General features: G+C 30.6%; 2 protein-coding genes across 4 annotated transcripts; both read left to right on the plus strand.

The window, feature by feature from the left end:
- Window positions 1-6,633: 6,633 nt before the first annotated feature.
- LOC107946538 (PLASMODESMATA CALLOSE-BINDING PROTEIN 3) lies at window positions 6,634-11,192 on the plus strand. Of its 2 annotated transcripts, none has more exons than XM_041107139.1 (4): window positions 6,634-6,942; window positions 7,417-7,665; window positions 7,799-7,832; window positions 10,557-11,192. In XM_041107139.1, exons 1-4 carry the CDS (start codon window positions 6,885-6,887, stop codon window positions 10,843-10,845), a joined length of 630 nt encoding a protein of 209 aa, XP_040963073.1. In that variant the 5' UTR covers window positions 6,634-6,884; the 3' UTR covers window positions 10,846-11,192. The 2 variants fall into 2 exon arrangements, with proteins under 2 accessions (XP_040963073.1, XP_040963072.1); XM_041107138.1 differs by having other exon boundaries at window positions 6,653-6,942; window positions 7,414-7,665.
- A 1,034-nt stretch (window positions 11,193-12,226) lies between these two features.
- Window positions 12,227-18,667, plus strand: LOC107946539 (uncharacterized). Of its 2 annotated transcripts, none has more exons than XM_041107140.1 (6): window positions 12,227-12,248; window positions 15,000-15,089; window positions 15,297-15,838; window positions 16,141-16,953; window positions 17,033-17,604; window positions 17,855-18,667. In XM_041107140.1, exons 2-6 carry the CDS (start codon window positions 15,001-15,003, stop codon window positions 18,377-18,379), a joined length of 2,541 nt encoding a protein of 846 aa, XP_040963074.1. In that variant the 5' UTR covers window positions 12,227-12,248; window position 15,000; the 3' UTR covers window positions 18,380-18,667. The 2 variants fall into 2 exon arrangements, with proteins under 2 accessions (XP_040963074.1, XP_016736411.1); XM_016880922.2 differs by lacking the exon at window positions 12,227-12,248 and adding an exon at window positions 14,078-14,281.
- The last annotated feature ends 760 nt before the right edge of the window (window positions 18,668-19,427 follow it).

Genomic DNA, 19,427 nt, shown 5'->3' on the forward strand with positions numbered 1-19,427 from the left:
TAAAATATTTTTTATATATTTTTTTAATATTTTAAATTAAAAAATAATTAAATGCTAAAGTGTCATCCATGTAGAAATTTACGTATATGCCACATTAGCAAAGTTAAAAAAAAATTAACTTATCCATCCATTTTGGGCTGATTTGATAAAAAATACAAGTTTAAGAGCTAAAAAGATGAAAAAGAATAAATAGAGAGCTAAAATGATTTTTTTCTAAGATTGGAGGGCAAAAAGTTTATTGTGCCAAACTTAAATTTAATTATTTTCTATGTTGAGAGAGAACAACCAAAATAATGTAAAAGAAGAGTGTTGCGTTGAATAATGCTTACGTTTCAAAATATTAAAATATCTCTGCCCTTTTCGAGTGGTTTCTTTTTTCCTTATTAAGATAATCAACTAAATCCAATTTTGTAGAGTATTTTCTGCAATTCCTTTTTTTTCTAAATATCTTGTAAACTCATGAAGAAAAGTTGAATAGTTTGGAAGGTGTTCTTGTTTTCCTTATCTGTAAAAAGGTCTACTCTTTATTATTGCCTTCATCGTCTGCTTTGGAAGCATTTAACATGGCGGTTGTTTTAACTTGATTATTATAGCATCTTTGCTGCTTTTTTATCTTATTATTTTAAATAATGAAATTCTAATTTTTAGGCTTATAGTTGCCCAAAATTATATTATTCATCATTGCCTCTACTCGTAGTACTTGTAATTTATAAACTATTAAAAGAGTTCTATATTTTAACATATTTTTATATTTTGAAATTCATTTTAAAAATTTCAATCCAACAGTTTTTTTATGTTTTTCATTTTTTACGAAAACAAAAATTATATATATTTCCTAAAAACCAATTAATATCAAAATTGAAATGAATTAGTTAAAATTTCAAAATTTTCAATCAATTTGGTTTAAATAATTACCATTTAAAAAAAAACCAACTCTGTTAAAAAAATCACCGGATCTCATTGGAATACTGCTATTCAAATTTATTTTTAATTTCTTTGGGAGGAGGGAAAAGTTTTGAGATCAAAATCAAACAGGAAAATGCAAAGGGTTATTAGATCTGTGGTCAAAAAAGGAACCTTATAGGCCATAGTAGTATTTATTGAAAAAAGTAAAAAGGATAATTAAATAAGGAAGAGAAAAGGAAAATAATAATAAATTTTATCATATTTTTATATTTCTATCTATACATGTCCAATTCAATTATTGAAAATAAGCCTATTGAATCTTAACTCGATTGCATGAATATTTTTATCTTTTTATTTATGGATTAGAAAAAGACTATGGATATAAAAATAACAGAATGTTCAAAAAAAATTTTATTGGAAATAAAAAATACTACTTATTAAAATTTTCAAAAATAAAAAATAAAATCATAATTATATCATCTAAAATTTTTAGAATCTTTTTAAAACTTCTCTATAACTATCCATTATTCTCAATTAAATTACTCAAATTTTATTATTTTTATTTCGAAAATTGTTATTTCTGTGTATGCAAAATTTATATATCAAATACTTATAAAAATAATTATATATTAAATGTTCACTTATGATAAAATTTAATATTAATAAATTATATTGTATTAATTTTAAAATATTCATATACGTATCATATTATATCGTACTTGATACTATTGTACCATTGTGAAAGATGATAGATCAAAGAACATCATAATGGCAAGCCAAGAAGAAGGAATCATGTGGGCACCATTGCCAACCTGGTTGAAATAAATGGGACTACTATAGATATAAGCTCCTTTCTACGTATTTTAGGGTTAATGGGAATTAATTTGACAATTATTTCGAGTGCTGGAAGTTACTTGTCCCCTTCAATTGGTAGAATTACTTAAGGGTCTCTTTAGAAATTGTAAGAATACAATTTAGTACAATGATAAAAATTTCATTTTGGCCATGGAATATTTGTAAATTACTTTTGGCTCCTCCAATAAATTTTTTTTGGCTTCACCCTGGATTGTTCTTACATTGGGGCTTCAACATTTGTTCGGTCAAATTTTTTTTAAGGAAATATCCATGTCAAACTTGGATAAAAAATAGGCCCCAATATGAAAATAATTATTGAGTTTAGGGGCTAACTTGAACAAAAATAATTTAAGCCTCAATGTGAGATCAATTTTCAAGTTCAATCCCAAAAAAATGCATTAACTTATTATATTAGTTGCGGAATCTTTTTTTTTTTAATTTCATGAGGGAGTTAAAAAATTGTTATATACTTGTATGTCATTTTTGTTTGCGTTAAAATATGTTATACTCTCCATACTTATCCAAAGTTTGATAAAAATTCAATCTTCCTATATTTTCAATTTAAAAATTGTAGTCCAATAATTATCTTTGTTTGTAATTTCTATCAAAATTTGTCAATTTAACATGTCTATTTTTTTCCATATGAGGATAGCCTAATCAACGTGTCAAGTTGACAAATTTAGAAGAAAAATACTAACCATGTTAACAATTGGATAGAGATTTTTAAATAAGAAAAATAAGAGAACTTATTTTTAACTTTTTAAGTATGTGAATTAAATTCCAAATTTTGTCTAAGTAGATATGTCACATTCTAATCTTTTGTTTATTATTTTTTAATTTTTTAAATTTAAATATAACCTAAAAATATACAATAATTTTTTAATATGCTTGTGGAGTTAACAAATTACTGTTAATATACTTTATAATAATCTATATTCATATTGTATTTGTATTTATTGTGATATTAAATTGTTATTTTAGTTATATAAAATTTGAAATGTATTTCATACTTATATCTATATCATTGTTTAAGATTCTTATTGGATTAGTTTTACCCTTAATCGGGTCCAACTTAATGGAGAATTTATCAAAAGATCGATAATTTTATAAAGCAATAAATATAATTTTGAGTAAAGGCAAATTGAGAAATTCTTAGGGGAGCAGAATTGAATTATAAATTTTTAAGAGGTTAAAATATAATTTTACCATGTATTAATTTATGATTTCATTATTTCCTGAAATAACTTAATAGAATTTTTTTTTCATTTTCATAGGGCCAAAGTATAATTTGATCATATACTAATTTATAATTTAAACATTTCTCAAGGAGCCTTATTAGTAATTTTTCCATTTGGGGAGCAAAGGCCCTACCTACCCCTCTAAATTTGCCCCTAATTTTGAGGGGTATTTTTGTCTCTTACAATTTTAAAAAGTACATGTACTTGATAAAATTTGAACCCAAAATCTTAAAATCTTCATTTTCATAACATTAGCATTTCAACCAAAGTCACGTCTAGTTTTTATATTAATTCTTATAAAATTGTTACACAATTATTTTCACCCACATCATGTGGGTTATAACCTAATTATATTTTATATAATTATATATAGAGACAGATTACTTGTATTATGTAATTGTGCAATTTTAATATGGGATAAATATTAAAGTTATATATAAACTTTGATTTAATGTGTAATGTCATACATGAACTTTGATTTTGTGTGATTTCATAAATGAAATTTTGCTTTGATTCGATTGTCACAAATCACTAACAACAATATCTAGTTAACATAATATTATGTTAATATATTACATACACAAATAATTATATTAATCTAATATGAAAATAAATAAATGTATTGATTTATTTAAATGTACATAATTAAATCAAAATCAAATTTTCATATATGCATATGAACCACAATTCAAAGTTAATGCACATAATTATACCATAAACGAATTTTATATAATTTTTTTATTGGGCTTTTTGGTTGGATTATAGATATCAATGAAATATCTGTATTTATAAATTATTTAAATTTATTTCAAAAAAGAATTCAACTTTTTTAGATAATTATCAAATTGATTTTGAGCTCAATGAGTCTATTTGTGTAACTCACAAGATTAATTGAGATTTTATTGTTTTTAATTAATATTAAAAATCTTCAATCAAAATTTAAATAAAGCTCAAATAATCTAATATAGAATTAATTATATAAACACTTTTTTATTTAATATGTATTTGATAAAAAATTGAAAATAAGATATTTTTAAAATTTAAATATGGTTGTTAATTTTATTTCAAAGGAAAATAGTTGAATTTTAACTTATTATAAAAATTTCTTACAAAAAGATATTGAATAATACTCAGTACTTAATGTTGTAAATATTAAATCTAATTTATGATATTAAAAATATATTTAAAATAAATTATACTTTTTTAAATTAAAATATCCAAAATCATATTTAATTAAAATTTATCCAAAACTATAAAAATAATATAAAAATTTATATTAATAGGATTAAAACTAAAAATAAACAAATTTTCAAAAAAATAAATCAATATTTATTTTTATTAAACAATATAATTATATTCATTACTTATTTTTTTATTAATTTATTAAATTATTTAAATTAAATTCAGTATGTATAAAATATAACACTTATTTTATTAAATAGCACCTAAATAAATCTAGATGTACGAGTGAAATTCAATTTTTTCTCAAATTAAATTGAAAATTGAAAAAACAAAATGATCCAACTTTAAGTTGAAATTTGAAGACCTCACCCCGATAAATTCGGCCCGCAGAGACGAGAGGTTTTTAGATTTGACGTACTTTACGGGCAAAATACTAGAAAAAGCCGTTTTTTAATTATTTATCGGAATAGGCCATTTTTCGAGAAATCGTGTTCATGTCAGCGCGATGTTAGGGTACGTGTCAGGACATCGCGTCTACGTCAGCGCGACCTGCTGACGTGGACACAAATCGCGCCTACGAGGACGCGATTTGCTGACGTGACATGAACAGTTTATGTTTTTAGCTTGGAAAACTTTGAAAGGCCATACTTTTAGCTCGGTTGTCCGATTGAGACGAATTTTTTTTATTTCGAATAACTTTTCGAGATCTATGCGCTAACAAACAGTCAAAGGCGATTTGCCGCAGTTTTCGTTGAAAAAAATCCTTTTTTGCCCCTAAATTTCAATTTTTCGGTTTAAAATTGAATTTTGAAACATTCAAATCATTATTTTCCTTATTTATTTGAAGTAAACACCGGATATTTTTTTACAGAATTGTCTTATATCATTCTGTTATAGGTATAAGTCAGCTCATTCCACTTTTGAGAAGTTCCCTAAAATTTTCCATTTTATTCAATTTAGTCCCTAAAACCTAAATAGTCATATTTTCAAATATAAGCTTCGTTTTTCAATTCAAATTCAAATTCATCCTTCCATAACATTCAAATATTCTTAAATACAAAAATTTCATGCTAAATTTGAAATAATTACACTTTAGTCCCTATACTCATAACTAACAAATTATACTTTACAAATTAGTCCCTATTCATCTCTAAGCAGTTTGTTAGCGCGTAGATCTCGAAAAGTTATTGGAAATAAAAAAAATTCATCTCAATCGGACAACTGAGCCAAAAGTTATGGCATTTCAAAGTTTTCCAAGCTAAAAACATAAACTGTTCATGCCACGTTAGCAAATCGCGTCCTCGTAGGTGCGATTTGTGTCCACGTCAGTAGGTCGCGCTGACGTGGACGCGATGTCCTGACACGTACCCTGACATCGTGTTGACGTGGACGCGATTTCCCGGAAAATGGCCTATTCCGGAAAATAAAAAAATCGGCCTATTTCGGTAAATTTTGAAAAAAACGGCTTTTTTAGGTATTTTTCCCGTACTTTACGTGATTTAAAATTAAATAATAGAATATGTTTTCCTTTAAATATAATTAAAAATAATTTTATTAAAAAATTGACATTAATATTAAATATAGCTTTATATTTTATATGGAAACGATAATACTCAATATTTATTATTTTAAGGTGACATAGATATAAATAAAATTATACTCATCTGTATAAATAGTAGACATAGATATTAATAAAAATAAAATTATACTCATCTGTTTTTATTGTTATTAAGAAATGAGAAAACAAACACGGGTGATTGTCAATAATATATATGAGTGCAATTTATTTAGGGTAAACTATAAAAATAGTTATTTTTATTTGTCTAAAATTATATTTTAGTTATTTATGTTTGAAATATTATGTATTAGACACTTACGTTATAATTTTGTTACGAAATGGTCATTCTACCGTTAAGCTCCGTCATAACAGTCCAAATAGATTTTAAATATTAACTTGAATGCCTTACATGAAAGTCCAAATTAAATTTATTTAATTAAAAACTTATTCATTTCAACAATTGGACATCCAAGTTAGTATTTAAAACCTATTTAGACTGTCACGTAGGACTGTCGTTAGGTAGGCAATAGAGTTTAACAGAAGAGTGACCACTTCGTAATAAAACGACAATGTAAGTGACTAAAACGTAACATTTCAAACATAAATAACTAAAATATAAATTAAAACAAATAAAAGTGATTATTTTTTATAATTTACCCATTTATTTATAATCAATCTGTCAAATTAAGCTAAATTTCCATTGGAAAAAGTTTTAGTAGAAGGGTTATTTTATGATAATTGTATAAGAATTAAGTTAAATTATTTCCGATATCGGAACCATGTACCCAATCAATCTATTTTTAAAATTTAAAATTTAAAATATTTTTATACACTTTTAATATATTTATTAATTATGTTATTATATGTGGTTCAAAGTTGTTAAAAAAATTAACCGTATGAAATGAAGTTAAAAGAACCGAAAAAAGCAGTCCGCAAACCGACACTAAACAAGGACACCTTCATCCCACTATCACTCTCTCTTACATGTTTATTTGTCTTGTCTTAAACACTAAACATCTTTGTGCTATCTCACACTTTTCCCCTTACGCATAAACTTGTCTAACTCAGACACCTCCATTGTTACCTCAACCTCAGCTTCTAGCTTTAGTTTCTGCCTTAGTTACCCTAATTTGTTCTTATCAACCATGGCTGCTACTTTAGTGTTTGCACTGCTCATTCTTGCCATCACTGCAGGCCACTCAAGTAAGCTCTTGATATTATAGCTCTTTTTTTTTTTTGCAAAAGCCATTCTATATTTTCATTTTCTTCTTCTACTTGACTTCTTTTTTTTTTTTCAACTAAATATTCCTCTGTTTTTATCCCTTAAAAGATGAAGTATAAAAGAGATTTGATATTATCCCATGTTGGGTGCATCTTGTTTACCTGTTTTCTTTTTTGGTCTGAAATATGTAGTAATATTTTCTTCCATTTTTCCTCTTTAAGCTACTAATCCTTTTAATGCAACCCAAAACTACTACTTTAAACAGCCTCATTCATTATTTTTTCTTGCTTATTTTTCCTGCTTGAGACCCCCTCCTCCACCTAAGCAAAACCCCTTTATGTTCCCCATGTAATACCTCAAAAACAGTCCCCCCCCCTTTTTTTCTCTTTGAAAATGACTACATTTGTTCCTTTTTTTCCCTGGACAAACGAGACTAAAATTGTATTTTTTAGCAGGTGGTGCGACGGGCAAATGGTGTGCTTGCAAAGATGGTGTGGGTGATGGAAACTTGCAGAAGACATTGGACTATGCTTGTGGAAACGGTGCTGACTGTAACCCTATCCGTTCAAATGGACCTTGTTACAACCCCAACACTGTTAAAGCACATTGCAATTATGCTGTTAACAGCTATTTCCAAAAAAAAGGCCAAGGTCAAGGCTCCTGTGAATTTGCTGGCACGGCAGCCATCACTACAACTGACCCTAGTAATTTCCCTTCCCTTCCCATCCATCTCTATTTTCTACTTATTATTTTTTTACCAAGGCAGTTAAAAAGTTAAAAAATGAAGAGAAAAAAAAAATAAAAACTAAAACTTTATGTTTCTTTGGTGATTCACAGGCTCTGCTGGCTGTTCTTACCCCTCCAGTGCCAGGTATGCTGTAAACTTTCCCTTTTAAACTGCTCATGTTTTATGCATTACTGTGTGGTACTGAAGGAGTAGGCATTTAACACTATCAACACATAAAAGATTGGGTACCTCCACTTATTAGGACTATTCACTTATGGTGCATTTGGACTATTAATTCTCTAACGTTTAAGGTCACTAAATGCCTTATTTTAGTGGTTGAGCCAAACAAAAAATGCTTCTTTAGGTGACAAGCTTTAGGGTTTATAATGTGTGATATAATAAAATGATAATGTTAACATTGATTCTACTACTACTTAAAAAATTAGTGTTCAAATGCATTTAAGCAGATTTAACAAAATAGTGAAGATTGTAGTACCATGGGCTATGATATATTTATTTATATTTTGTTGGTCCACAACCAGATATTTAGTCTAAAGTTTTTATCAAAGTGGACCACTTAGTTAAGCAGAAAAGTAAGGTTTGAACAAAAAAGGGGGTGTTTTTGCTTTTATTAGACTATTCGTGTCTATTAAGTATATTTTTCAAATATAAAACTTAAATTTTGAATATAGTCCTATCAAACACTATTCCAACTGCTTATATATTTATATACACATTCTTGAGATTCCTGTTTAAATTTAAATTCCTGTCTATTACAGTCACATACTCTACTTCTCTTGGGTGCAATGGCCATCCAACTGTCTAACATTGGAGCTGCTTCTTCTTCTTCTTCTTTTTAACCTAAAAGAAAATCAAGTACTCGTCCACTGTTTTGAATGAGGCTTAGGGTGGGTTTGGATGGGCGGTGCGTTTAGCTGCGGTTAGTGTAAAAACAGCGGTGGCGGTGAGATTAGATACTGTAGCGTTAGACAAAAAGTAAGCTAAACGCACCGCACCGCACCCAATCGCCCATCCAAACCCACCCTTATTCAAACACAAAAACCCAACACTTTGTCAACTTTTCTTTTTTATGCTTTCACCTTTGATCATCTTCATTGGGCCATTTTATCTCTAATCGCCAACTTCAAAAAAATGGCTCCACATCTAAGTGGTAAAGTTAAAAAGAGTGATGTAGCATTGCATTGTAGCTTTTCCCTTTTACTAAAAGAAAAAGAAATTCTCACTATTATTATTGGGATTAATGTCCCTTTTTCTATTTGATTGAACGGTGTAAAGGGTTCCTACCTATCTTTACCCCTTTGCCCTTTAATTTGATGTATGATGCTATAATCTAAATAGAATAATTTAAATTCTTATGCCTACAAGACTAATATTATTTTTATTCAATTATATATTTAAAAAAACCTTAATTGTATAATAATTAATCCCACACCAAATATACCTCATGTTTTCACTAGAATAACTTACTCCAAAATGTTGAATGACCTTTTTTTCTTCTTTATTGCCCTAACTTTTGTTTTTATCTGTTTGTTGAGTTCTTGTTTTAGTAACATGGGATCATGTTGCCATGTGCCACCACCAAAAATAATAAAAAATAGATTCGATATTTTTTTATTTATAAGTTTTATACATATTTAAATTTTGATATGTTACAAAGTATATATGCTTATTTTAATTATGAAGAATTTTGGTGACGATGTATAATTTGGATAAAAAGAAAAGTGATTAGCACCTATTTCATGGTGGTGGGGTCCTATTGTTAGACTTTGAAATGGACAAATGTTTTTATAGAGATTAGAGCCGGTTTGTTTTCTTTTCTTTTCTCTTTGAGATATGGAAAGCCTTGAGAGTTGTGCACATGTTGTCCTACACTACACTATACACTTTGCTTCCGCCCATTTTATGGGACACCCTACTGTTGTTACCTTTTTTCCTTTTCTTTTCCTTTTATCTCTTTGGTTTTTCTTGCTTTAAAGTTTTTAACCATGGTAAATAGCAAGCAGAAATCCTTATTCTGAATTTTGTGGTTTAGACATGAAAAAGAGTTTTTGTAATATAATTAAAATTAATTAAGTTTTTAATAAGAAATAGCTTTTGATTGGATCCATAAATAGAATTCAATTAAATTCTTGAAATATAATAATAAAAAAAGATTAAAAATATAGAAAACATTAATAAGTTATTAAAATAATTATACAAATTTTAGAAATTTATAATAAAGATAGAAATTCATAAAGTTATTAAAAACTACTAATCATTATTAAAATATTATACTCTTTTTTTCTTCTAAAAATTACCATCTTTTTTTGTTTTTCCCTCAAAACAATTTCCTACATGATGATACACCAACATTATTAAAATATTATTAATTGGACATAAAGTTAGTTAGAAAATAATTTAAAAATTACTTCTTAAAATGTAATAAATATTATTAATTTATTATAATAATGTATTTTTCTTTTCATACTTTTTTTTATATAAAATCTTTAAATGAAACAATTAAATGTGTGGAAATTGAAGTCATTTAAAGTGACAATGTCTGGTGAGTCTGCAAGTATAAATTACAGGTAAGTTAAAGATGATAGAAGATGCTCAGAACGGAAATAATAACCTTCCTTTTGTGGGTGAGAATCGATATAATCGATATACTATCTTATATGTTTGTCCTAATTGTGTCGGCAAAGCTCAAATGAACTTGTCTAAGCCCACTTTATTTATACTTGTAAGATTCTCTGCTCTGTATCATCTATTTATATTATACAAATTTTATTTAAACCGATAAAAATCATTACGTTATTATGAAAAAATTTGATGACACGGGCATATTTTGTCTTTTACTTGGATCAGTGGCGGAGGCACGACCTTAACACCAACAACACCGGGCACGACAACAACTCCATCATCATCAACAACCACCACGCCCTCCATCATGACCCCAGGCACCAACACCCCAACAAGCACTACCCCCTACAGTTCAACAACACCCACCGGAGTGTTAGGAGGAGTCGGCACCGGCTTAGGCCCATCCGGAACCACCTCCACCAACACTGATTACAGCCACGGAGGATTCCGGCTCCAACCCATTTCTTCCTTCACAACCCTCCTGTTTTCAGGCTTCATGCTGATTTGGGGTTGAATACTACAAACCAACAATGAGCCTATATGTAATATTCAGATGTTTTATCTAAGGACATGTTAAAGCTAAGGGTTTTTTTTGGGGGGGGGTTATTTTCTTCCATGGAAACGGGGACTTTATTCCTTTCTAAAGCATGGTTTGTGGTGAATGATGGATATGCAGTGTTATCTTTCTTATTTAATGTTTTGATGTAAATCTAGTCTAGAATAGTAGAATTCAAGTAATTTATTAATTTAAACAGATTTTCTCACCACAGTATCATCCTTTACTGAGTAATTTGGTTGTATTACTACTTCAGTCAGTACTTGCCTATGTTTTATATTACTATTTAGTTGGATTTGGATTTATATCTTTGTTCTTTGCATTATTGCCAGATTTGTCTACAGCTTAAGTTATATTTAGAGGATGTTTGGTTAAAGTAACTTCCAATTTTTTTCCAATTATTCAGAGGATGTCTGTTCATTTTGCATGTATAAGTCTGATTTACCTACTAACTGCACATAAAATTGCTTTAACATCATTCTTTAAGCATGTTTAAAAAAATTACAAAATTTATAATAAAAACTTTACATCAAGTCAAAATAGCATGCTATTTAAAAAAATTTACATTCGGACAATCTTGTATTTATTGTCGATTTGTTTTTAAAAAAAAAAAATCAAAATACCTTAATCTTTGGTACAATTTTAATTGGTCCTATCTGCTTCAAATGTAATTTTGTTTGCGTTTTTTGGTGGGAACGGTTGAAACTTGCACCTCATTTTTATGAAGTTATGGTAGGACATGCAGATACGATGTGCCTAGTATTGGTCAGTCATGTCTTTTACAAGGATTTATAAATTATTATTTAACAATAAAATTGATCTAAATTTAATTATATACAAATATTAATATAAAATAAAATAATTTTTTATTTAAACTTCGAATAAAAAAAATTCAAATCATCATTTAATTTAGCTCACCGCAATGTAAATAGAAGTTTTTTTAAAAAAAATATCATTCCTGTTGAGGTTCCCTTTGGTCTCCTCCTTTCTCTCATATTTATAAAGCACGTCTGATGTGACGTGTTAGGATTACATTTTTTCAATTACTTCATGCATTTGACACGTTCCCCTTTAGGCTCGACACATACCCTTAAACATATCCCTTAGGTAAAACGTGCTCCAATCTCGACACCTCGTGAGGTGGTGTGGACTGATGGGACCAACTCCCTTGAGAACCACCTCGCGAGGTGTCGATGGTGTGTGTGATACTTACACGTGATCTCCCTCGTACTTATTTGATGAGGTGATGAGACGGGCAACATTTTGCAAGGACCTCATGAAGTGACAAGGTGCATGACATTGGTGACCACGCGAAGTGGCGAGGCGTGGTGTATGGCCTCTTGAGATGGATTGAGTTTCAGGTACTAATAACGGTTAGATTTTGAATTCTAAAATATTTTATAACAATGTCTAAATCATTTATAACTCTTAAAAGTTTAAAATTGAAGAAAATATACTTTTAAATGCATTTCTAATACTGTTTATACGTGCACTTTTTCTAATTTAAGAATTTTTTTTCGTAATATACATTACTTCATTTCGTAATATGATTTGGTGATTATTATTTTCATTTAACAGTTTTTTCAACATTAGAGGAGTAATAATTGGATCAAATAATTACTTGAAATGAATCATTGTTATTTTGATCATCGTAGAAAGTAATTTGAACCAGAAATTCAAGAAGATAATTCATTTTATTACAACTTAATTGTCAAATGCATTTACTGACTTGATGAAAATAATCAAGTGTTATATATCAGCTAATGTTTTGATTTGAGTTGAAGTCCAGTAGGACAACTTGTTAGAGTAATTGAAGGTAATGCATGCTCAAAACATGGTAGTTCAATTGGTTTCAAATATGAAAATTCTTATAAAAGAAAAAAATAAATCTAGATGGTCATATAGTGGAGACGATGCTGCTGAAGAGACTTAAGACATAACTAATTATTAGAACTCTAGAATAGATTTAGGTACCTGAAATTGAAGATGAAAATAATGAAAATAAAGAGATCTTAATAAGTTATGTCAATACGGTAAAATATGGAACCATGAAATATGAAAAGTTGTCGATAACTTTTTTTACAATGTTAAAATAATGAGAGATAATGAGGATCTTGAATAAATTTGTCAAGAAATACAAGATATGGAATAGATTGGTCAAAATAAAAAAAAAACACAATTCAAGTAAAATTAAATTCGTGAAGTTTCTGAACCAATAGTCCAAATGTCTGAAAGTATAAAGTTAGTGGAGTACAAATGAGTAGTTTTGTGAAAATAAAATAAGAAAATGAAGTTTTTGTTTAAAGCCCTAGCAATGATTATGAAAATATATTCTTTTGTTGTGGATATAGTAACTTTTAAATATATCATTAGTTTGACAGTTTATGAAAATTTTGATGTGTGTCTTATAATTGTTGTTACAATTTGTATATGAATCACTATATAGAGGAAGTTTATATTAAAATCCTTTAAGGATTTAGAATGCTGGAAGCATATATAAATTCTTGAGAAATTGTTCAATACAGTTGTGTAAATACTTATATGAATTGATTTGAACATATATATTAATATAGATAATTATGATAAAAGTTTTGTTATGACTATTGTCGAAACTTACGAAGAGACCAAAATATATTTTTTTTCAGAATTCTTTTCCGCTCATGACATTCAGAATAATAATGATATAAATATTTTGCAAAACCGTTTAAGTGATTATTTGAAAAGCTAGGTAAAATTTGAGATATCTTATGACATTGTCATGAACGAAGTAAATACACATTTAACTTTTCTTCCTTTTCCTAATTTTTTACAGAATTAATAAATAAAAATTAGTTTTCTTTTACCCACTCAATTTCTTAACAAAAATGATATGGTAACATTTTATCATAAATAAATGATTACCCAACATTCTACATCCATAAGAGAATTTAACCCCATTAATGTCGAAATATAGCTTAAAAGAAAATCTATTCCTAGGAATAACTTCTCCTCAAACCCATGAATCATATGGTAACTTTTTTTTTTCTGGTTAATAAAACCCGTATAGGTACTTAATTTTAGATTTTGTTATATTCAAATAAAAGATCGTAAAAGAAAAGTTGCCCAGTTGAATGAATTTTATCAAAGACTTTAGTATTTTATTTTTTTAAAATAAAAAATATCATGAATTTAAATTGAACGTAAATTAAGGACAAAATTTTGGACTTTGGAGAGGATTTACACTGTAAAAACAAGCGTCCCTCGCACTCTTCTTCTCTCTCTGACTTTGTTGTAAGCAATTCTGTAGCACTTCTATCGTTTGATTATATACCCCACAGTCGAAGCTGTCGTTTTATGATCAGACTCCGCCATTGACGACTCAAAAAAGAAGTATCCTTTCTTGATGATCCAACTGGTAAAACAACGAGAAAAAGTTAAACCCTTCCTTTATTTCCTTCTTTTCATCGGAACTCTCTGTTGTCTTTTTTCCTTGCAAAATTTCTTCCTTTTAAAAAAAAAAATTTTGTTACTATTTCCCTAGTGCTGAATCTTATCTTTCTTTGCATTTTTCTAATTTTTGTTTCTTTTTTCTCGTATTGCCATTTAATAGTTACCTCAAATTTGTGTTGCTCTCTTTGGCAATGCTCACCATTTTCCTGCTAGATCAACTTTTCACCATAATTTGTTGGCTGATTTTAAGAAGTTCAGTTACTAGATTCCTTTTTTTCTGACTCAAATGTCTTCCTTTAGCTTAACTAGATATAAACCTCATAATTCATCTGTGTTCTGTTCGTATATTTAATATTTTTTTTTATAAATTGTGGTATGTTAACAATTCGAACCATATAGATTTTTGTTCATGTCGTGTTCATGTATCGTGTTACGTTTTTAGTTTTTTTCTAAATTATGTTGTGTTAGACAGAAAAGAGTGGTGACATTGATAGGGTAGTTCGGTGCTTCAGTTTGAATTACATTTCATGGCTTAGGTTTTGGAACCCTTTTTCTTTTTTTGTTATGTTTATATTGCACGATTTGTGGTGCCAACAAGGATCACTGTCTATGCAAAGCTAAGCAAATCATTTGATACGCATATTATAAACTTTGCTCATTTTCCAGTCTTTTCCGTTTTGCAGGATGATCGAGCCTTGCGATATATGCGGTGATATAGGCTTTGTAGAGGATATCGTAACTTGCTTTGAGTGCAAAATTGCAAAGGAACACGGGTTCGGTTATTCTTACCTTTTGCCTTATGTTTGGTTTCACTTGAACTGCTCTATTTTTTGTTTTAAATTCTGCTTTTTGATTACCATGTTTATCGTTGTATTTTACGAACACGGTTATTTTGGAAACCTCAGTTTAGGTCCCCGAGATTGATCACTAACATTGAAGTATACCCTGTTTTCTCGTCCCCCCCCCCCCCCCGCTTTCAGCTATTGCATGCGCGAAGTTCTCTTGACTATCCCCGAAATTTGGTTCTGTGAAGAGTGTAGGTTAAGCAAGGCCATAGTTCCCGAGTCTGTTACAGAGGAAGATGTTCCTATGTCTTCCACTTCAATTACTTCTGAAAGTGTCTGTACCAGCCTGCCTTCGCACAAACCAGTTGATCAAGAAAATGAAAAGGCTTCAAAATCAAACACCTCTGAGACTTTGAATCCAGAAGCGTTAATTGAGAATCAAAAGATATTAGGTTCTGCTTGTAAGCAAGGGGCTGCCACAGTTGGGAATTTGAAGAAGTCATCAGTTTCAACAAAATCTGAACATTTAGTGAGAAATTTGGTCTCAGGTCTTGATCAGTTGAGTACCATGGAAACTGCATCGAAGAGCAGTCCAACAAGGTTGAAAGTTGCTTCTGCAAAGGCATCCATAAAGAAATTTAAAGCAAGTCATGATCATAGAAAAGTACGACATAGCAGTTCAAAGGTCTGGTCTACGACCCCACAGAAAGCAATCCAAACATCAAAAACTTTAAAAGGTGAGAAAGCGCTTTGCATGCATTTGTTGATGATTGAAGCATTTATTGAAACTGACAATTGAATGCATATTCATATTTAGTTCCTATGCGTTATTTATATTCAAACCTTGACTTTCGTTTAATCATATTGCCTATAATACATTACATCACTTATGGTTCTTAGTCAATCAAAAGATGCAGTTTGTTCTAAATTGAATCAATTCATGAACAGTGCTTCCTTTAGTTCCGTGTGCCGTAAATAGATATCTTATATACCTAATAGTCTAATGTGGCTACTCTTATGATTTCTGTTTTGGATGAAGAAACTTCTGCTACATATGAAAAAGAGACGCATGATACTAATGTGCTCGGTGAAAAGATCGAAATCTCACGGTCACAACAAAGGGATGGTGAGGATGTCTCTCCTGAGGGATCAGCTAGCTTACCTGTAAATACGATAGCGAGCACTTTAACCAAGTCAGATCTAGAAAAGATAGCTATGGAGTATCACATAGACACTAATAGGTACCATCTTTCTCTTCCTAAATCATCCGAGAGAGCAAATTCGTATTTCCCATGTAAACATACATTTTGCATCTATGCTGATGCCTTTAAGGCCGGGCTTCGTCTTCCTCTTCATCCTCTAATTTCGGAGATCCTCAGTGAGTTCAGTGTTGCTCCTACTCAGATTCCTCCAAACTCGTGGAGGGTACTGATTTGTTTTATTTCATTTTGTTATTCTCAAAAAGTAACTCCTACGGTGAACCTCTTTCGTGCAATCTGCTCTCTCAAAGATCACTCAGGGGAGAGCAACAAGGGGTGGTGGTTCTTTAGTGCTCGGATTGGATTCAAGCTGTTTGAGGGTTTTCCGAGCTCCATCAAGGGTTGGAGGCATAGGTTTTTTATAATTCGAACATCTGAGAGAGACACATTAGGCGTTAACACGAAGTGGGGCCCTCCCAATAGTGCGGCAAATCAGTTGCCAACTCTTTCAGCTATGGAGGTCAAATCACTGGATGACCTTGTAGCTGCAGCGACAAACAACCCACCTGACATTAGAGTTTTGTTGTCGGAAGAGGCCTTGATTCAAGCTGGAATCAGTTCAACAATACTAAAACCGAAGGTGTCCAATGGTGGTATGGTCGATATACTCAACTCCATTATTTTCCTCAATGTTTTTATTTGAGTTCATGCTCTTGTTTTCATTTGATTTAGAGATAAAGCAGCGTCATAGCTTGTCTCCATCCGGTCTAGTGAGGGCCTTACAGAGAAAAAGAGCTGCCACAGATTCTGGGAAAAGCGCTTTGTCTGGTCTTCCTTGTCAAGAGCCAATCTTAATATATGTCGATCAGGAGGATCTGCCTGAAAGCAAGAGGTCAAAGGAATCTCTGCAACCTATGGAACAAACCGATTTATTGCAACCTAAAGAGCTAACGAATCAGTCACAAGAGATTTACCCTCCTGTGACCTCCCCTGCTCAAGATACTCCACATGAAGGCCTTCCTCTACAAGCTTCCCCAGAGTCTAATATCCGGCACATTGCAGGAGCGTCAGTTCACGCAGTTAGCTCAGTTTACTTCAATACTGCAACAGACAACCTCCCCCCTTCAAATGCCGGAGTGAGGCAGACAGGATCCGTGGAGTACACTATGGAACAATCAGTTTTCACTCATCCTGCTCTTGCAAGGAAGCTGATCAGTCAAATGGTTCTTCCGCACGACTGTGATTCCGTGGCTCAGAAGGATACTTTGGTCATGGCTCAGGAGCTTATGTGCCTAGCAATGGAGGTAAGTCTTGTTCTTTCCATTTTTAGTAGACGAAGCAATATTAAACACGGCAAGGAAGTGATAACTAAAACACGAAATGGTATGAAAAAACTAATATGAACATGACATGAATACACAATTGCTTCAAAATCTAGGTAATATGAATTATTAGCATATCAAAATTTATATTTATATAACAGTGCGATTATGACACAACAAAATACTTGAATTGGTGGGGTTTAATTTTGGATACTTGGTTGCTGATGGGCAGGACGCGACCTGGAAAATGGCAGTGTCTGAAAAGTTGATCAAGATGCAACATGAGATCAACATGTTGAAGGAAGAAAGGAACGCACTAAGAGCAGAGCTTGAATCGCAGAAGATGGCGGTTGCTGAGTGTGAGTCGACAAGGAAAACGACACTGGAGCTTCAAAGGTTGGAGGAGGAGGTTGAACGGCTCGAGATCAGGTTAAAGGAGACTGAGGAAAAAGCCTGGACATGGGAGGATCAGTTCATTAAGCTAGAGAGGAGGTTGAAACAGGCTGATGACCGGGCAGCATCAGCTGAAAGAAAAGTTGTTGTGGCCGAAGAAAAATGGCGGCAGTCTGAAATGGCAAAGTCGAGGGTTGCTGAGGAGACACTTAAGAATTTCAAGGCTTCCGAAGAATTCCGGCATGAAGTTGAGGATTATCATGCTGAAGCCTACGGCATGGGGTTAAATGTCGCCATCGAGAAGATCAAGAGGCAATTTCCAAATCTAGATCTATCGATTATCAATTTTTATTCCGAGGATTAATGAGGAGCCTATTGAGCTGTGACAGATTTTCCAGGTTAATCATCGTAAACTTACCCCCTAGTCTTGATCTGTTTGGGGCCATTTATTGGATATCTCCTTAAATTGTAACTAAGGAAACCTCTAGCAATGAAGAACTTTATGGCACCTTTAGTTCACTGTAATGAAATAAGGCAATAATGGAATAGTCCTTATGTAATAATGGGGTAGGGTTATAATAGGATTAAATAGACATAACAAGTTGGATGAAATTGAATGAGTCTTATAATAATATTTACGAGTTTGATTGAAGTGAATAGATATGTAATAGCAAATAAAAACTAACTCAGAAAGACAAAAATGCCCTTTAATAAAATAAATTAAAATTTTATTTTTATAAAAATATTAAAAAATCAAAAGCTTTCAATATTAAAATGATAATTTTATCCTTAGATTAAATTTAATTAATAAGATATGATATACAACATTTATATAAAAATTAAAACATTATTATATATAAATTATTCTTATGCTTATTTTATCTTCACCCTCTCTCATTTAATCAATTTATAATATTCTTTTAGGGGGGAATAACAAACACTTGTTGTATGCACTACAAGCTCTATCAACATAATAAAGGCTGTCTCAGCATCAATAGAATATCAGGAGCGATTGTAAGCACTTAATACAATAAATAAATCAGCCCCAAATGGCCTAAAGCGGAGGGCATAAATCGGCAAAAGAACCGAGCCTTCACCAAACTAAAGAGGATGGCGACAAAACTAACCCAAAAATCACTCACAAAAGCAAGACTAAAAAGCGTACTACAAGAGTACACTTATTAAATAATGAAAAAATATATATAAATTAGACAACACGAGTACAAATCGACTCATGAAATCATTTATTATTCTGAAATACTCTCAAAACAGAAATAGATTAAGAAGTCAACAAAGAGCTACTCACTTTGTGAAAAAAATTGCTGGTGGTTGATCCATCACAAAGATAACAAATATACTCATCTAATAGATCTGTAAACCGAAAAGAGAGAAGGCGCATTGAGTAAATGAGA

This window comes from Gossypium hirsutum, chromosome D12 (assembly GCF_007990345.1).
Source record: "Gossypium hirsutum isolate 1008001.06 chromosome D12, Gossypium_hirsutum_v2.1, whole genome shotgun sequence".
Classification (NCBI taxonomy): Eukaryota; Viridiplantae; Streptophyta; class Magnoliopsida; order Malvales; family Malvaceae; genus Gossypium; species Gossypium hirsutum.

Excerpts from the sequence above, each read along its gene's own strand:
- LOC107946538 (XM_041107138.1), top strand. The coding sequence starts at position 6,885 with ATGGCTGCTACTTTAGTGTTTGCACTGCTCATTCTTGCCATCACTGCA. Across the intron at positions 7,666-7,798 it reads CATCACTACAACTGACCCTA|GCTCTGCTGGCTGTTCTTAC; the intron begins GTAATTTCCCTT and ends GGTGATTCACAG. Across the intron at positions 7,833-10,556 it reads TCTTACCCCTCCAGTGCCAG|TGGCGGAGGCACGACCTTAA; the intron begins GTATGCTGTAAA and ends TACTTGGATCAG.
- LOC107946539 (XM_041107140.1), top strand. The coding sequence starts at position 15,001 with ATGATCGAGCCTTGCGATATATGCGGTGATATAGGCTTTGTAGAGGAT. Across the intron at positions 16,954-17,032 it reads ACCGAAGGTGTCCAATGGTG|AGATAAAGCAGCGTCATAGC; the intron begins GTATGGTCGATA and ends CATTTGATTTAG. Across the intron at positions 17,605-17,854 it reads TTATGTGCCTAGCAATGGAG|GACGCGACCTGGAAAATGGC; the intron begins GTAAGTCTTGTT and ends GCTGATGGGCAG.